Consider the following 17,128-nt stretch of genomic DNA (forward strand, 5'->3'; position numbering starts at 1 on the left):
GTAAGAAAAATTAAATATTGTTGATAATGACTTATATGTCAACTATGCCAAACATAAATGATTATCAATTAATAAGTACCTAACGATAATGTAAACAAAATGTATGCTTAATTACTATTCCTGCAAACGTAAAAAATATGTTTTTATTCATCTTTTATATGATAACAGACTTCCTTCATCATTCATATCAAAGTATTCATTTCCTAGTCTATGCAGGCGACATATTAAAGAATTTTGTTCTGCATTAGTGGCAATATTGTTACAATGATATGGCGATATGAATCGAGTTGATCTACTAGACTAGTTCAGGGGAGTCAAATCAGTTACTGTTTATTTTAAATAAAAACATTAAATCATTAAGTATTCGTCTATCTTTTAAAGATAAGAGTCGCAATGTTGGTAATAGAAAATCATAATTTATTTAGAATTTACGGCACAAGTGCCATTTACATACAAAAGTATTAAATTTTGATGAGAAAAATTAAAGAATTAAATTTAGTTAAAACACAACAGATAAAATAACAGTAAAGAAAGAAGCAATGACAATAGCCTGTTATGTAGTGACCCCATTAAAATAAGTGGCGTTAAAATGTATTATTAGTGCAGCTTTATACTTTACAAGGGGAATATTAAAAGTATCTGCGATTTTAGCATAAAAGTTCCCAAGTGTGTGCAATCTATTTATAACCGAGTTATATCCTGAGACTGTGGTATAACTGTCACAATAATACATACTAGAGGACCTTGATCTAATGGTAGGTACATGAAATTGAATCAACATTAATATGTCAGGGCTATCGAACTGATAATTTATAATTTTGTATAAAAATAAAAGATCAAAAAATTTTCATGACTGCTAATTTAAATGCTATGACTGTGTCAGTAAAATATTGTAAACTAGACAAAGCATACTCATATTTAAGCATTAAAATGAATCATCAACATAAAAAAGTTTTTTTCAACTTTGAGGATTTAAAAAAAAATCGCATGTTGCGCCACAATACGAAGTATGTAAACAAAATACAAATAAATAGTAGTATATCTGTGTGTAAGGATATAATGGCCAACCTTATAATTCCAGAGATAGCCTCATTTCACAGTGCTATACAAATTTTTCATAAAAAAACGATAACAGCTGATGCACTGTCTGCACTTTGTAAGGGAACATCTTCAAATCTTTCACCAAAATTTTGCGCAGGGACCGCCGGCTAATGCCCAATTGCGTGGCACGTCGTCGTCTGGTCGATGTTCCAGGCTCATCTTCGACATCTTGGGCAACAGCAGCGATATTCTCAGCAAAACGGCTGCTCCAGGGGCGGCCAGCCTTGGGAACATCTCGTGTTGTCCCAGTCTCTTTAAGGCGAGTGGCCAAAAGCCGCAGTGTTTGTCCAGTTGGTGTCGGACAGCCAGGAAATCTGCGACGAAATTCACGCTGCGCCAACATAACCGACGAATTGTTGCACAAAAAAATGGAAGCAATTATTCCGCGTTCTTGCGGAGTAAACCGATTCATGTCTTGTTGATTTGTATTCTGCGTTTGTTTACTTCACAAATGTCAAAACCGAATTGACATTTGGCGCCATTTGCAAAAGTTATAGCGTTTTCCAATAGGGTGATTACTTTTGCCCCACCTTGTATATCCTCCTTACACTCCTATCTTCGCTCATTCGTTCTACATGCCCAAACCATCTAATCGTTCCTCTCTTAATCTTACTCATTGCGCTTACATCAGCCTTGCACTCTTTGCAGATCTCCACATTCCTCACAAGATCAAACATGGTTTTACCACACATTCGTCTCAGGGATCTCATTTATATTTTGTAAGTCTCATATATAACTAGATACAGCGGCTGAAAGGTGATATTTTGTTAGTGTCATATATAACGAGAAACAGCGGCGAAAAGGTGAACTTTTTCTTAGTAAAATCTTCTAATTCCCCAGCTTTATTTTTTAATTTCATTATTTATGGCTATTCATTCCATATTTATAATAATTTTTTAACTCATTTCCATACCACCAAAAAGTAGAATAAATGGAGAATTTTCAAAATTATTGTCAGCCAAGGTCAAAAACTTGGATCTTTGTTCGGGGTCCCAACCTTTACAAAATAAAACTAAAATATCTTTTAGCCCACCTTATGCAAGGCAAAAACCCCTACCGACTGGACTTCGAAGAAGACTTCGAGAAGTCGAAAGGTCTTATGTAAATCGACAAAATCAACATTCCTCTTCCTCATCTATTTCGATCCATGCCCTTTCTTCAGCCTCACAACATGCACTGGGGATGCCATAGTCTCACTGGCTGTCAATGGTATCCGTATAAAAAAAAAGAATAAAGAAAAACGAACATTATCTGCATATTTAAAATACAATATTTTTATTTTGGCGCCCAACTTACATAAAGAAAGTATTATTCAGATCTAGTAAATTTCTTCATATATGTCCCGAATCATCTATCCTCACGTCTTCAAAGCCATCACCGACTTCTTCTTTTTTCAGCTTCCTGTCGAAGAGCTGCAGAATTTCTTCGAGTGATTTCCCCTTGGTCTCCGGCACCAGGAAGATGGTGAAAAAGGTGCCGAAGATGGCCACTGCCGAGAATCCCCAGAAGATGCCCTCATTCCCCACGGCATTCTCGGCGGAATTGTAAAACTGGGTCTGCACGAACTGGGTGACCCACATCCAAATTGATAAGATGGTGATAGCTATTCCGTGAGCCTGGAAGAATATGTTAGAAAGAAATGTTAACAGAAGTTAAAATAATAGGTAAAATCCTTGGATTCATTGGTCATGAGTTCGAAATCCAAATTTGTATAACCTAACCTAACCATTTTATAAAAAAACCTACTAAAATGATTATAAGCGGAAGATGATTCTTGTGCATTGACGGAGGACTTGAGCCCATGACACAACACCTGGATGAGAACCACACACCTTTAAAACAGAATTCTTGCCTGAACAGACTATGCAATAATTACAATAGCATATTATCCAAGGTTGATATTTTCAGTTGCGAACTTACCATAAGAGGTCCATAAAATAATATTTCTCTGATGGTTTGTGAATAATGTTAATGTCTCTATTGTTTATATCTCTACTATGATTTGATTTATATCTACAACCTCTTTCCATGACTATAAATGTATTGTTCTCTAAATTTTTCATTTTATATAATCTTTTGTTTTGTATAAATTTTTTAATTCATATTCATTTCTTACAAATTTATTATGCTGTCTCAGTAGAAGTAAAGTCACAAGGAGGAAATCCATAATTGGTTTTATTTTGGCCATATAATACTTATGTACAAACTGATTAAATATAAACTGTCGATTTCCCGAAAATTAATAAATAAATAAATAGATTTTAAAGTAAATTTGTAAGTTGCTCACCTGAACCATAAAGACTTCATTTGCAATCACAAATGGCACGGGACCCACCCCGGTCGCATCCATGAATATGCCAATCGACAAGGCGGTTACTGGGATCCAACCCACAGAGCTCATGTCGTATCCGCGGACCTTAAAGTAGAAGTAGGTGCCCAGGGTGAACATGCCAAGACCCAGAACAGCTGAAGAGGCAATGAAGAGCACCTGGTCAAACAAGTGTTGAGATTAATAGTTGGTATATGAAAAAATTGGTTCCACGACGAACTAGGTCATGAAAGTGAAGAAAAATAACAAACAATCAATTAATCCTAGACATAGCTGCTGCAGCAACCCAGCATACGTCATAATATTTATTATGAAATTAATTTATTAAAATTATAAATGTTAAATTAAGTTACCTGCAAACTTCAGTTAACCTAACCTAACATACCCTTATTTAACTTAACCTAACGAAAAATATTTTTTTTTAAATTTAATTTATTTAATATCAACGGTATAAATATACCATAAACAATGATAACATGTCACAGTTAAAATCGTAGAAATATTTAAAAAAAAGAATTACAAATATATTATGTGGCATTTGATTGTGAAATGACATTAGAGAGTAAGTAAGTAAGTAAACAAGAGATAAAAGTACATAAGTTTCTATAGTGCAAATAAGGTAGAATTAGATTAAATTAATATTGATTGAAAAGATTTGATAGCATAGCCCTCTTGTACCTACCTTGCGTGCAGTTAAATAGATCTGCCACATCTGCGTATCTATTACTAACTTCATGCAACCTAGGTACAAGCGAGTGTTTGGAATACTCAGTCCTGATATTGTTGCATTTAAACATAATTTTAGAACGAGTAGCTCTCGTGGGTATATGAAATTCAATGAGGTTAATTAAATCAGGACTGTCTATACTACCATTTACAATTTTGAACATAAATATTAAGTCGGGTATAATTAAAAGATAAAGACAAAAGGCTGCGATTTTTGCTTTGAATACACAAAGTTACTGACAAAATCTTCCAGATGGAATGAGAGAGGCTCTTCCGGATAGCTCTTACTCCACAAGCTCGATGGAAACTTGAGTGGTAATCGGCTGACGTGAGAAATACCCATCTCGTATATGGCCCTACTGAGGGACAGTCTGGGTTCTCACTGTCTTGTAAAATACTGATCCTCCATCAATATATGTTAAGGTAAGGTTTTAAAAATTCGGCGATGTATAAATGCGGTGCTTTGCAGACCAAAAACTATGTGGTCAATGAATGCCCGCTCGATTAAGCGGGATTGATGAGGTCACTAGACTGGCTCGCAGATCTAGATGTCCCCTTGACTCCTCGCGATCATAAGAAAGAAGCAAAACTGACAAAATTACCAGGATACCAAAGAAAAAGAGCATAGAGATTATCTTCGGTACCTCGACCAGGATTTAAAACAATGTAAGATCTGAAAACTAAAATTTATTTTAATACAGTTATCGATCGACCCCTAAAATATGATTATGAAAGCTTTTCATACCTTTCTTCCAAGTCGTTCCACCAGCAATATTGACATAAATGCTCCGGCCAGTTGCAAAGAACCAAATACTATTGAGGCACTGCTTGGAGACAGGGTGCTACCAGCAGCCAAGAAGATTTCACTAACGAAGGAGACAACTGCGAAGATTCCCACGTAACCCTGGACCGTCATCAGGATGAAGCACATTGCAAAGGCCTTCATAGTCACTTTAGAAGTCACTGGAACAACAAACGTCTACTTATTTCTAACATTGTAAGGTTTTGAAGCATCCAGAACGTTGATCTGCGGCCCTCAAAGCAACGCAGGATTGCGAGGAGTGGAGGAGCTTTTTTACCAGGTAAATTGCAATTAGAGTCATGATCTTCAGCAATGAAGAAACGACAGAATATGATAAGGTATTGACTAAAGAAAAAATACATACTAGATTTTATTACGAAACGGCAGACGAATATTTTTTGGTGAAATGCTTTTGGAAGAAACTTGTATTAATTGAAATACATTTATGTTTTTGAAAATTACGATACGCCAATCTGGACCTCACGGACACGTGTGTTAAGATTCAAGGAGATTATACGTATGGTTTATTTTGTGTCCTAGTCTATATGAATGCTTTATAAGTCACCGGAATATAATGATGTGCTAAAGCATTGAAAAGAGAAAAAAGTAAGAGTCTTCTAAGAAAATAGGAAAGAAGCGGTAATCGCTGGTAAGGGTTTTGAAAGGAACTTCGAAATTTTGGTCATTATTGAAGTAAATTTTATTCTTACGGGAAAAAATGCATACAACGGCAAAGAATATAATTTGACTTCGAGATTTTATTTCACAAAGTCCCGTAAAAAATATCATTAACAATCACGCAGCAGTATAAAAGGAAAGAATTATACAAATTTGTATATGCACCTAGATGTATATTCATTTGACGTAAAAACTAACTTACCAAAGAATTTCCAGTCAGGTACATTTTTCTTCGGCCGAATTGCTCCATATTTTTGGTAGCCATCTCCATGTCCATTGATAAGTTCTGCAAAACAAAAAAAGTGTAAGAAAACATTTGTGTGTCAGAAAGCGAATAATTTTCTGGTTCCAGGTACTCGTGCATTCACATTCTTTAGCCATTTATTGAAGAACTTCTATGTAAATTGACGACTTTATAAATCTGTGCAATATATTTTGAGGATGCATATTATGATGCATGGTAATAAGTTGAGCATTTAATCGATAGATGGCGCTAGTCAGAAAGCTTACTCCAGAGTCCGACAGATGTCGCTAGAGTGTAACAATTACTTGTGAGATGAGATTAACAGGGAACAAGCTTCTCCAGAGAATTACCAACCCTCGTTAATGAACAGTGTAGCTAAATCCAGACCTATTATTTGTAACGTAAATAAACACAATTATAAGTAGAACCTTTTACTTTTTAACAAAGAGTTCCCTATACTTAAATCTGCAAAGTAAGGCAGATATAACACATATTTAAAAGAGTCCGTTTCAATCTTCTCTTATGTTCTTCTGGTTTAGTTGTTCCGGATTACACACTAATTTTGAGTGAAAAGCACAAACAGTTTATCCTTTTTTATGATCACGTAGATTTAGTTGGGGTATCACAAATATCCGTAGTAATTCCATAGTTTTAGTTGTGGTCTCACCAATATCCTTTACAGAAGGTTCCTTGTCCTTAGAAGCCAGTTTGACTTCTTCTTTGAGGTTTGAGAGAATGCCCTCGGTCACAGGATCTTCCGTCGAAGTGTTTCTGAGCCAAGCGATGGCTTTGGCAGCTTCCTGGAAATCTCCCAAAAGAAAATACAATGTTAGTTTATCCCACAGCATCGGAAGTAAGGGACAATTCCAGCCAAAGCAATGTTCTCACCAGTGCAGTGTCGACAAGTGAATAAAATAGATTTTTTTCTGTTTTTACGGAAAGAAGTTGTCTTAGAGCAAAATCGTGTAAATCATTTTTAAATATTTGAATTTCACTTTGTTTTCTGCAAAGAATGAGTGTGCATCTTTGAAGCGGAAATTTAACCACTTCCCAACATCAGATCAAACTGAAACTTGGCAGATAAACTTATTATCAATGAAAATTTATTCTATCAAATTTTGATGGCAATCACTTACAAACACGCGGGCATACATTCATTTCTCTGAAATTCGATGATATTACAGCAGTCCATAGTGTACAAAAATCTTATAAAAACGAGCGGTTATGATTGAGCTACGAGACAATGTAGATAGATCTTAGAGGTTATATACGAGGGTGGTCTGAAAAGTTTCCAACCTCGACGCAAAGATGGCGGTACTCGTCAATAAAAGCTAGGAATATAGCTGTTCATCTTTTGACAATTACTCACCAAAGTTTCGGCCATTTTGGAGGCGCAGTTTTTAGATGACAGTCGTTAGAGTGAGTCGATGTGTATGTTTTTGAAAAGCAATACGCTTACGCGAATCAAAGATGAGTTGGACTCAGTGTATACGTATTTATCCTACAGACGTTGGTAGTATATAGAATTGAGAGCATAATAGAGAAGAAATTAGCTTCCAGGTCATCCTAGATGCTCGTTCATGATTCAATGAGTTTTTAGTTCAAATAAAGACATAGCGTTTCGTTGTGAAGAAAGAGTTATTAACTGGCAAACATAAAATAATTACCTCATATTTTCCCTTCTTCACCAAAAAAGTCGGCGTCTCTGGCATGAAGTACAGCCCAATGAAATACATAACTGGCAGTGAGAGATGGATCCAGAGTACCGTAGTGTAAGGCAGATATGACCCGATGATGAAGGAGAACAGGACTCCGGCGTTCAGAGACAGGATGGTAAGGGACCCCAATGCTCCCCGGACCCTGAGGCTGCCGATCTCCAAGGAGTACAGCGGAGCCAGGAGTATACTGCCTCCACCACCAGCTCCCGCGAATACTCTTGCAGCGTATAATACGTATACGGAACCAGCCGATAGTTTGAGGATCCAGCATATCTGGAAAAATATGTAAATTGAAAGATGTACAATTCAAGGTTATTAATTTATTAGTCTAGTCAACATAAGAGCACCTACTCAACACACTTCTAAAACTAATTTCATTCGATTCAATTTTGATCGCATCAAGACACACACAAATAATTTTTTCATGTCAAAAAATCAAATTGTTATCAAATGAATTGTAAGTAATTATTCTATGCAACTATTGCTTGTTATAAACTTGTATAAAAAATTGTAACCATTTCATGTACCCAGTGTAAATCTGTCCTCAGCCCATTGCTATTCATAATGGTCATGAATTACCTAACGAGTCAAGAAATGAACAGTATTCTCAAGACTATGCTTTTTGCAGATGATGTAGTACTGATAGAAGAAAATCATTGTGATCTACAAAATAGCCTGGAAAGGTGGAGAAAGATCCTGGAGGATAATGGACTAAAAATTAGCAGGAAAAAGACGGAATATTTGTATTTACCATTTGAAGACCCAAATGCTGTAACTCCTTCGATGCAATTGGATGGAGTAACATTAGCCAACTGTGACTCATTTAAGTATCTGGGCTCACTCATCCACAGAGACGGAGGATGTGCAGCGGATGTCAACCATAGGATAGGAGTGGGATGGATGAAATTTAGATCCGTAACAGGAATTTTGTGCGACACGAAAATGCCAATAAAACTTAAAGGAAAGACATACCAGACTATTGTTAGACCCGCGATAATGTATGGCTCCGAATGCTGGACTATGTACAACTCCTACTCTAGGCAACTCGAATCAGCAGAAATGCGAATGCTTAGATGGACGGCAGGAGTATCATTAAAAGATAAAATGAAAAGCTCACGCATTCGTGGTAGCCAGGGTGTCACTGACATAAACAGTAAGCTAGAGGAACGACAGTTAAGATGGTATGGGCACATAAGACGGAGACCACCAGACCACACAGTGAAGCAGGCAATGTCTATAGAGCTTCAAAGACAGTCATCCAGAGGTAGACCAAAGAACTCCTGGATGACCCAATGCTCCAAAATCCTACAAAGAAACGGCCTAGATGAAAGCGACACTCAGAACCGAAGAAGCTATAACCTGAGAACGAGAAGAGCCGACCCCAACAGCCTACCTAGGCAATGAGTTGGGATAGTGCTAGGAAGAAGAAGAAAGTGTAAAAGGAAATTTTTTTTTTAAAATCACCCCTTTTCTTTTGACTATAATACATCTATTTTAAAACTTAAAATATTTATTTATTTATTTACAAAGATAGGTAACACGTAATACACCTGTGTTAGGTACATAGTTAGCAATAAATAATAATTTATGATTAAATTACCTAAGGTAAATTAAAATTCATATGATTATGGAAAGCAAAATATGTATAAAGAAACATATTTTGCATAGAAATATAAAAATAAAATGTGTATTCACTACGAAGTCGTGATAAAGTGATTAAAAGGATTTCGTTTTATAACTAATACGGAATCTTTTAACATGTCAACAATATTCCCAAATTTATTGCCAAAATGATGTAGTCTATTTATAGGCGTATTATAATTTCAGATTCTAAGATTTGCGTTCATTCGTCAAGATTAAAAGACGACAAGATAAAAAAATGAGGAAATGAGAGTACACAAAAAGGGCTCGGCAGTAATAAGACGCACCCACCATTTTACATGGCTGTCGACTAAGACTCCCGAATCCAACGAGTTTGATAACAATGATAACATGTCCATAAGAAATGTGAGGAAGATTAAGATGAGAAGACGACAACATAACTTAATGTACTAATGTCCTCAAATAAAAAATAAGAAAATGAGAATACAGAAAACACGGCATGGCAGTAATAAGACGCGCCCACAATCTTACGTGGCTGTCGACTAAGACTCCCGAAGCCAGCGTGTTTGATAACATATCCTTGAGAAATGTGAGCAAGATTAAGATGTAAAGATGAAACAATAATAAGATAAGATAAGAAGATGAGAAGTTGAGAAGATGGGTGTAACGGACGTACTGCTCCAATATCAGCCGACGTCACCTCATATTAAAATCTGCCATTTGCCTTAACTTTGCCTGTCCTTTAATTGAATAAACTGCCCTCTATGTATGTGAAATTTGTAAAATTGCTATGTAAAATTGTTATGTAAAATGTAAAATTGTTACAATAAACGAAACGTCGGAGCTTGGCTAGAGGTATACGGGCAGAGAAGTATTGTGAGAGCTGGTACAATCATAATCATATTTTAATGCGGGCACGATTGTTAGAACCGTGCCAAAACGTAGTGGGAAGCCGTGCCGTGCGCCATGCGCCGTCATAGCGTCACAAATGACCGGTGGTACGCCGTCATTACGTCCCACGGGCACGGTTCTGAGGATCGTGCCCAAACAAACGAAGGCCGTGGTCACGTTCGGCCACGGCCCGAAACTACCGGCCGAGCGGCGGGGCGCCGCGATAGCGTCGCAAACACGGCTCACGGATTCCAGGAATCAAAGAGAAAGTGAGCCCGTGTGCGCGTCGTGCGCCCGCTGGCGGCTATAAAACGGGCAACAGGCCCTCAAAACGTCAGATCTCCAGAAACCACCACCAGCTCTACACCTCTCTCTCTGCTCTGCCCTCTACCTCGCTCCGACTTCTGACTCTGCTCGCCTTCTTTCACTCTGACCCCCGCCTCACCCTGGACCACGGACTGCCTACCCCTTCGGACCAGACTCGGAATCAGCTCAAGAACAAGCGACAAGCGAACGGATCAGCTCTACAGCGGCTTCAGAGACGGCCCCGTTCTACCCCTCCACGCCACTGAAGGAAGACGCCTCACGCCTCCACAGATTGGGATCACCGGCCCCTTACAGTCTTGTGTGTCACGATTACGTCTGATACAATGGGAAAACCCAATATCGATCAACAACTTGCGGTTTAGCAATAATCCGACCGCCAACATCTTCCAAGCCCGTCGAACAAGACGCCAGAAACTAGCGAGTTTGATGGCACGTCCATAAGAAATTAGAGGTAGATAAGAAGATGATTGTCAATGACTTACCGCATAGGGTATAGCAATAATCATCCCCGTCCACCACCTCCCAAGTCTGTCGACCAGGACGCCCGAAGCCAGGGAGCCAGCAAGCCCGCCCACGCAGAACAGCGAGGCTACAGCGGCCACTTGGGAGGCGGTGAGGGCGTCGCCCAGCGGGGAGCTCCTGCCCTGGAGCTGGTCCATCGAGGGGGATACCCAGCCGATAGCAGAGCCATAGCAGAAGACTCCCAAACTGACTGGAAGCATTTAGGTAAATGTACAGGGTTTTCCAATAAGAGGTGTTATTTTGAATAGCCTGCTATTTCGGTAGATGTTACTTTTGAAGCTGTCATTTTTTTTACATTTGACAAGTAGAAACTACGCTTTTAATAAAAATGGAACGATACACGCTTCAACAACGCATTGAAATTATTAATATTCACTTGAGTGAATCAAATGCAAATCATCTTGAGTGATGAGGCCCATTTCCACCTCGATGGCTTCGTCAACAATCAAAATTGTCGCATCTGGGGCTCGGAAAACCCAAGAGTTATTGTTGAATAGCCTCTCTTTCCTCAACGTGTGACTGTCTGGTGCGGTTTATGGTCCGGCGGAGTCCAGTGGTAACGCATTGGACTGCCATTCCGAAGGTCGCGGGTTCGAACCCGGCGTGCGCAAATAAATTTTATTTGATTAATTTGTGTTATTTCACAATTAATTAATTAAAATAATATATAGTATATTTGCGGCACGTTCCAGAGTGGAAGATACTACCAGTATCGCCCTGGTGTAAGACCACCATTCAGAATTGAAACGTTGCTCCAAATGGCTTTAGCCGTGTTTAGTGACTATATCTGAATAGCCAGGTACTTCCCCACCTTCCTCTTTCCCTTCCCCACTTACCTTCTGCCTCACAACATCCCCCAATTGGGGATGCCATAGTCTCACTGGCTCCAGACGGGAGCAGTTGGGACTCTTGTGAGGTATTCACTATAAAAAATATAAAAAAAAATTGGACCTTACTTTTTCGAAAATGAGGCTGGAGCAACAGTTACGGTGAATGGATTGCGCTATCGAGAGATGATTAGTATTTTTAATGGCCGGAATTGGATGGTATTAATCTGGACAACGTTTAATTTCAACAAGACGGCGCTACGTGCCACACAAGCAACGAAACCATTGATCTTTTAAGATTGAATATCAAAATAATACCTCTTATTGGTAAATCCTGTATTATGTAAATAAACTAGTGGGCTTGGGCAGACGTCGTCCTGCCACAGACCGACTTCTATGGAGACCGCATTTTATCTGTAGTCACTGTTGTCGTTGTCGATAATTTATGCATTTGACATAACACATAGAATACAAGCGCAAGTCACATCCATCGTAGATATTGTTTTGACGTTTCGTTTGAAATAGATAATTTCACACGACTTAAAAATTAATTACGAACCTTCTTTCATATAAAAAAACCTTTAAATCTCATTTTAAAAAAAAAAAAAAAAACTGAGGGGGGGGTGTAGAGATTTTTTTGTTTGTTTGTTTATACAGGGTGGGACAAAAGTAATCACCCGATGTTCTTTTGCTGTAATTATTTTTATGATAAACTTTGGTACCTACTGCTTGTGAAATTTGTTTATTTCATCCATTACCGATTCATGTCCTGTCGATTTGTATTCTACGTTTGTTTACTTCACAAATGTCAAAACCGAATTGAAATTTGGCGCCATTTGCAAAAGTTATAGCGTTTTCCGATAGAGTGATTACTTTTGCCCCACCCGGTATTTTTGGATGATAAAGATGAAAAAAATAATCGTTGAAAAAATTTAGACCACGACAAAAGCGCCACCTATCGGGTCCAAAACTATCCTATGTTTCAAGCTGGAAACAACCATACACATTCTCAAAATATTATTTAAATCGGTTCGGCGGTTTCGGAGATTAGCGTGTACGAACACAGTGACACGTGATTTTATATATTGATTAACTCCACCAAGAAGGTTTATGTTATCCTTGAAATAAGACGATACAAGTGTGTTGTGAGAGTGCCTAAAAAAAGTTTAATTTTTGTTTTTTTTTTGCATGATAGTACCTCTCCAAACTGCTATTTCCTTCGTACATGTGACTTACAAATAAGGAAATTTGCAGTCAAAAGAGCAAAATAAATTAGTGTATGAAATCAATACTTTTGACCATAATAATGAATTCGAGACTTATTTAACTCAGTTTCCTGTAATGATATATTATAGGAAACTGCGTAAATCACCAAATGTTATTTTGAGGACACTATTAATATTTCCCCTTTTCTCTCCAAGGCTCGCGGCTACCCGAAAAGTCTAAAATCAATCAATAGAATAGAAGTACTAATAAAGCTTTAGTTTTAATTCACAGATGGCAGTAGTGTGGAAGATTTTGAGTGCGCATGCGCGTTAAAATACAAATAACGAATAATTTCTCACAAAGCTGTCAAACACGAAAAACACACATAATTTGATACATATTTTGTGTGTTTTTTCCGCGGTTTGAGTGGTGTTTTTATGATTTAACCTAAAAAAACAGTCACAAAATTCAACTTGTGGCGTTTCAAAAGTATTTTAAGGTCGATTTCATTCACAATATGTTAAAATAACCATTAAAACTCAGCAGAATTACAAACTCCTTACCAATAATTGCAGCAATGTATTGATTTCGAACACTAGTTGAAACATCTTCTCTGTAGTATATTGCTCCAACCACTGCACCACTTGTTGATGGATGCATATTAACCAAACAAGTCACCTTTTAAAACACTTATAAATTGTAAAAATGTTATTTCAACATCACTTGACGTAATACACAAATATTATCATCATCTTAATTCATAAAACCGCATTTATCCGGCTGTTTTTTTCTACACTAAACTAAACAATACTGCTTTCATTGGTTTTTACTTTGCATGAGATCTTTTTCAGTATCTGTGGGTAAAAATATATTTGTAGAAGACCTTGACTTGTATTTATTGAACTGTTTGTGTACAGGAGAGATCATAAAAATAAACAAGTCACGTTTTATACTGATAACTGATGTTAAAATGTTTCATTTATCACGTAAAGCGTATGTAAAAATTTTCAACTGAGATTTATTGTATGTGATTTTAAATAGTTGGTTCAGTTTTACATTATGTTTTTAATGAATTTATGTTATTACGTTGTGGAGACGATTAACTTTCTTGGGTGGTGAATTCTTGAGACTGATGTCGATTTTAATTGAAGCATTTATTCAGCTGCTTTCGCAGGGCTGGCAAATTCCGATCCGCGGCCTGCAGGCTCATAAAAATACTCATTTCGTTGGGGGTTTGTCTGTGAGTGATCGTATAACTCTGGTTCCATAACTTGTGCTTGTGTCAAGAATTCAGACAGGCGATAGAGTGCAGTACTTATCATAATATTTTGATAGAAAAAGATTTTAATTATCGTCATTTTCAAAATTGGAACTGTCAAGAATTCAGACAGGCGATCAAGTACCTTACTTAGTTAATTATATTTTAACAGAAAATTTTCTTAAGGCGATGCACTACGTAGTAATGCAAAATCATGTGTTTTTGGTTTGAAAATTTGGTCGCCTAGAAATTTTTCAAGAGTAGAATAGAGTAGAATACATCTTGGCCTTTGAAATAATCGAGTATTTTTTAGTCTTTTTATAAGCCCAGAAGAAAAATTATGTAAAGGTCTATGAAAACTGCTTTAAAGTTCAAAATCTCCTACTTACGAACCTATTTTCGGGTATGATTTTATTGTATAATGTGGCAAATTAAGTTATTTATAAAATGACCGAAAAAAAAAATTTATGTCTGAACATCCACAAAATAAAATAAAAGGCACTTTTTGGCCATGTTTTTTTTCTTGCATAAATCAAAACAGGCGGATGGTGTTAAGCGGGAATTTAAACCTTATCGCCATCTACGTAAGGGTTGTTATTGATAGCGGCTCAATTTAAAATATTACATGACGTAGTGCATCGCCTTAATTGTTATTTTCAAAATTGTAACTGTCATTAGTATATTTTCGTAATTTTTTTTGTTTTGGTTTGATCGTTGTTCTGCAGGTGATAGATATTACAAAATATTATTGTTTTAAAAAAATCCGTGAATTACAATAAATTTCTGTAGAGCTAAGATAATATTTTTCCTTTCAATAGATCTACACGAATAATTGACATGCTTGACCGTAGAATTCTTTTGTTTTTTTGATGCGAAAAGTAACAATGTTCGCAAAATGACTATACATTTCACCAATATGCAATCTGATCAAATAATACTGTGTTACTAGACACGTGAAAATCATGGAGTATTATAATTGTAGGATTTCTGAAGCTGAAAGTTTATACGAAGAACACGTCAGAACGAGGACAATTGCTTCAGAATGATAAGGAAAAAATATTCGTAATATTTTATAATTTAGATTTAAGTGTTGGAAACTCTTTGTTAAAAAGTACAAGGTTCTACTTACAATTGTGTTTATTTACCTTACAAATAGTAGGTCTGGATTTAGCTACACTGTTCATTACCCGAGGGTTGGTAATTCTCTGGTTCGAGAAGCTTGTTCCCTGTCAATCTCATCTCACAAGTACCTGTTACACTCTAGCGACATCTGTCCGACTTTGGAGTAAGCTTTATGACTAGCGCCATCTATCGCTTAAATACTCAACTTTATTACCATACATCACATGTATACCATTGATTTGTTTATATTATTTAATTAATTAATACGAAAATTGACGAGCTGCATGCAATAACAACTAATGATGAAGATAGTGAAGATAAAAAAGCGATGGGAGCAAAACAGCTTATGCGTGTTTAAGTTGTGATTGCCTCTAATTCTTTTTACGTCTTACTTATAAATAATGTCTATTAAAAATCTAAAGTTACTATAACTGTACGACAAAAGATTAGTTTGATTATAATTTTTCGTTTTTAAAATAATGAGTTACCTTATTGACAGCCCTGCATTGATTTCATTGCAATTGATTTAATTTAAATCACCCGAACTAAAACTATCTTCACTGCAAGAATAAAGTCAATACCAATTCGTTTATAAACGCCCTTATACCCCACATAAACAGCTTAGTTAACTGTTTTAGGAAGCTTTGTAGATGGACGCACAGATGGAGCCAGTGGCCAGTAGTCGCCAGGGCCAGTGGGAAGGCTCTCAGAGAATCTCACTGGCCCAGATTCCAATTAGCCAGCTTATATTTAGGTCGAATATCGAGTCACCATTATAATACGTGGAGTATTAATAAATCCCTGATTAATATAAAAGAACCATTTCATTATTAAACTCTTTCCAAGACGAGTTGGAGACCTGTTTGTGCGAACACAAACAGGACTCCAACAAACTAGTTTGCAGAAGTATCAGATATCTTTAATAGCACTGAAAGAACTTATTTTTTGAAAATAGTTTAGTATTAGTTTTCATTTTGTTTTCTAGATGTAAAATTCAGTTATCATATTAACACGGAGAAAATTAGTGTTGCTAATTTATTAAGATAATCTCTTCAAATAATTGGCAATCCGGTTAAAAGCGGGATTACACGCCTTTAACGAATGAATTAATACGTTTCCCTATAAACTTTTAGTAAACCTATTAATTCATTCGTTAAAGACCTGCGATCCCGTTTTTAAACGGATTACCAATTATTTGAAAAGATTCTTACTAAACCAGCAATACTAATTTTTCTCTGTCCACAGTATAATTGTTTTTTAAACCTTTTTTTTTGCTAAAAATTGTTTTATTTTGAATTTAAAAGTACTCGTACCGTAAATAAATTGCCTTCATTCAATTCTCACTGACATCGCAATCAGATTCAAGTAAAATAAAAAAAATATATTTATTTTCTTTGGCGGCCCATTCTGAAATGTAAATATTCTAAGCGGCCTTCAGATGTTTGACCAGCCCTGCTCTAGCGTAGACCATGTGCTAAGACGGTTATTTTTTGTAACCAAGCTTTTTTGCTAGGCAACAACGGACAGTTTATCAAAGATATTAGATAACGCATACCAAAAAAAGAAGAAAAAACTTAAATCTTTGGTTCTATTTATTCTTCAAGGCGTTATTTAAAAGTTATGCTTTAAAATGATAACAGTTTTTTCACCATAATATTTTTAAAATATATTTTTTTTGAAAACTGTATAAAAATAACAAATTTCATCGGAGACGAAAATTTCGATTAGGTTTTTTAACCCATATAATATTACAAAACACTGGTTAACTCCTCAGG

At 36.4% G+C, this 17,128-nt stretch overlaps 1 protein-coding gene across 1 annotated transcript; it reads right to left on the reverse strand.

Moving 5' to 3' along the window:
• Positions 1 to 2,394: 2,394 nt before the first annotated feature.
• LOC149410347 (facilitated trehalose transporter Tret1-like) lies at positions 2,395 to 14,083 on the reverse strand. Its single transcript, XM_089648829.1, has 9 exons — positions 14,060 to 14,083; positions 13,537 to 13,662; positions 10,901 to 11,130; positions 7,548 to 7,871; positions 6,548 to 6,680; positions 5,839 to 5,922; positions 4,902 to 5,119; positions 3,389 to 3,589; positions 2,395 to 2,717 (listed from the first exon to the last, which is right to left on the reverse strand). The coding sequence occupies exons 2-9, from the start codon at positions 13,631 to 13,633 to the stop codon at positions 2,433 to 2,435; spliced, it is 1,572 nt and encodes a 523-aa protein (XP_089504955.1). The 5' UTR covers positions 13,634 to 13,662; positions 14,060 to 14,083; the 3' UTR covers positions 2,395 to 2,432.
• Positions 14,084 to 17,128: the final 3,045 nt, after the last annotated feature.

This window comes from Hesperophylax consimilis, chromosome 28 (assembly GCF_061612785.1).
Source record: "Hesperophylax consimilis isolate HC1 chromosome 28, BYU_Hcon_1.0, whole genome shotgun sequence".
Taxonomy (NCBI): domain Eukaryota; kingdom Metazoa; phylum Arthropoda; class Insecta; order Trichoptera; family Limnephilidae; genus Hesperophylax; species Hesperophylax consimilis.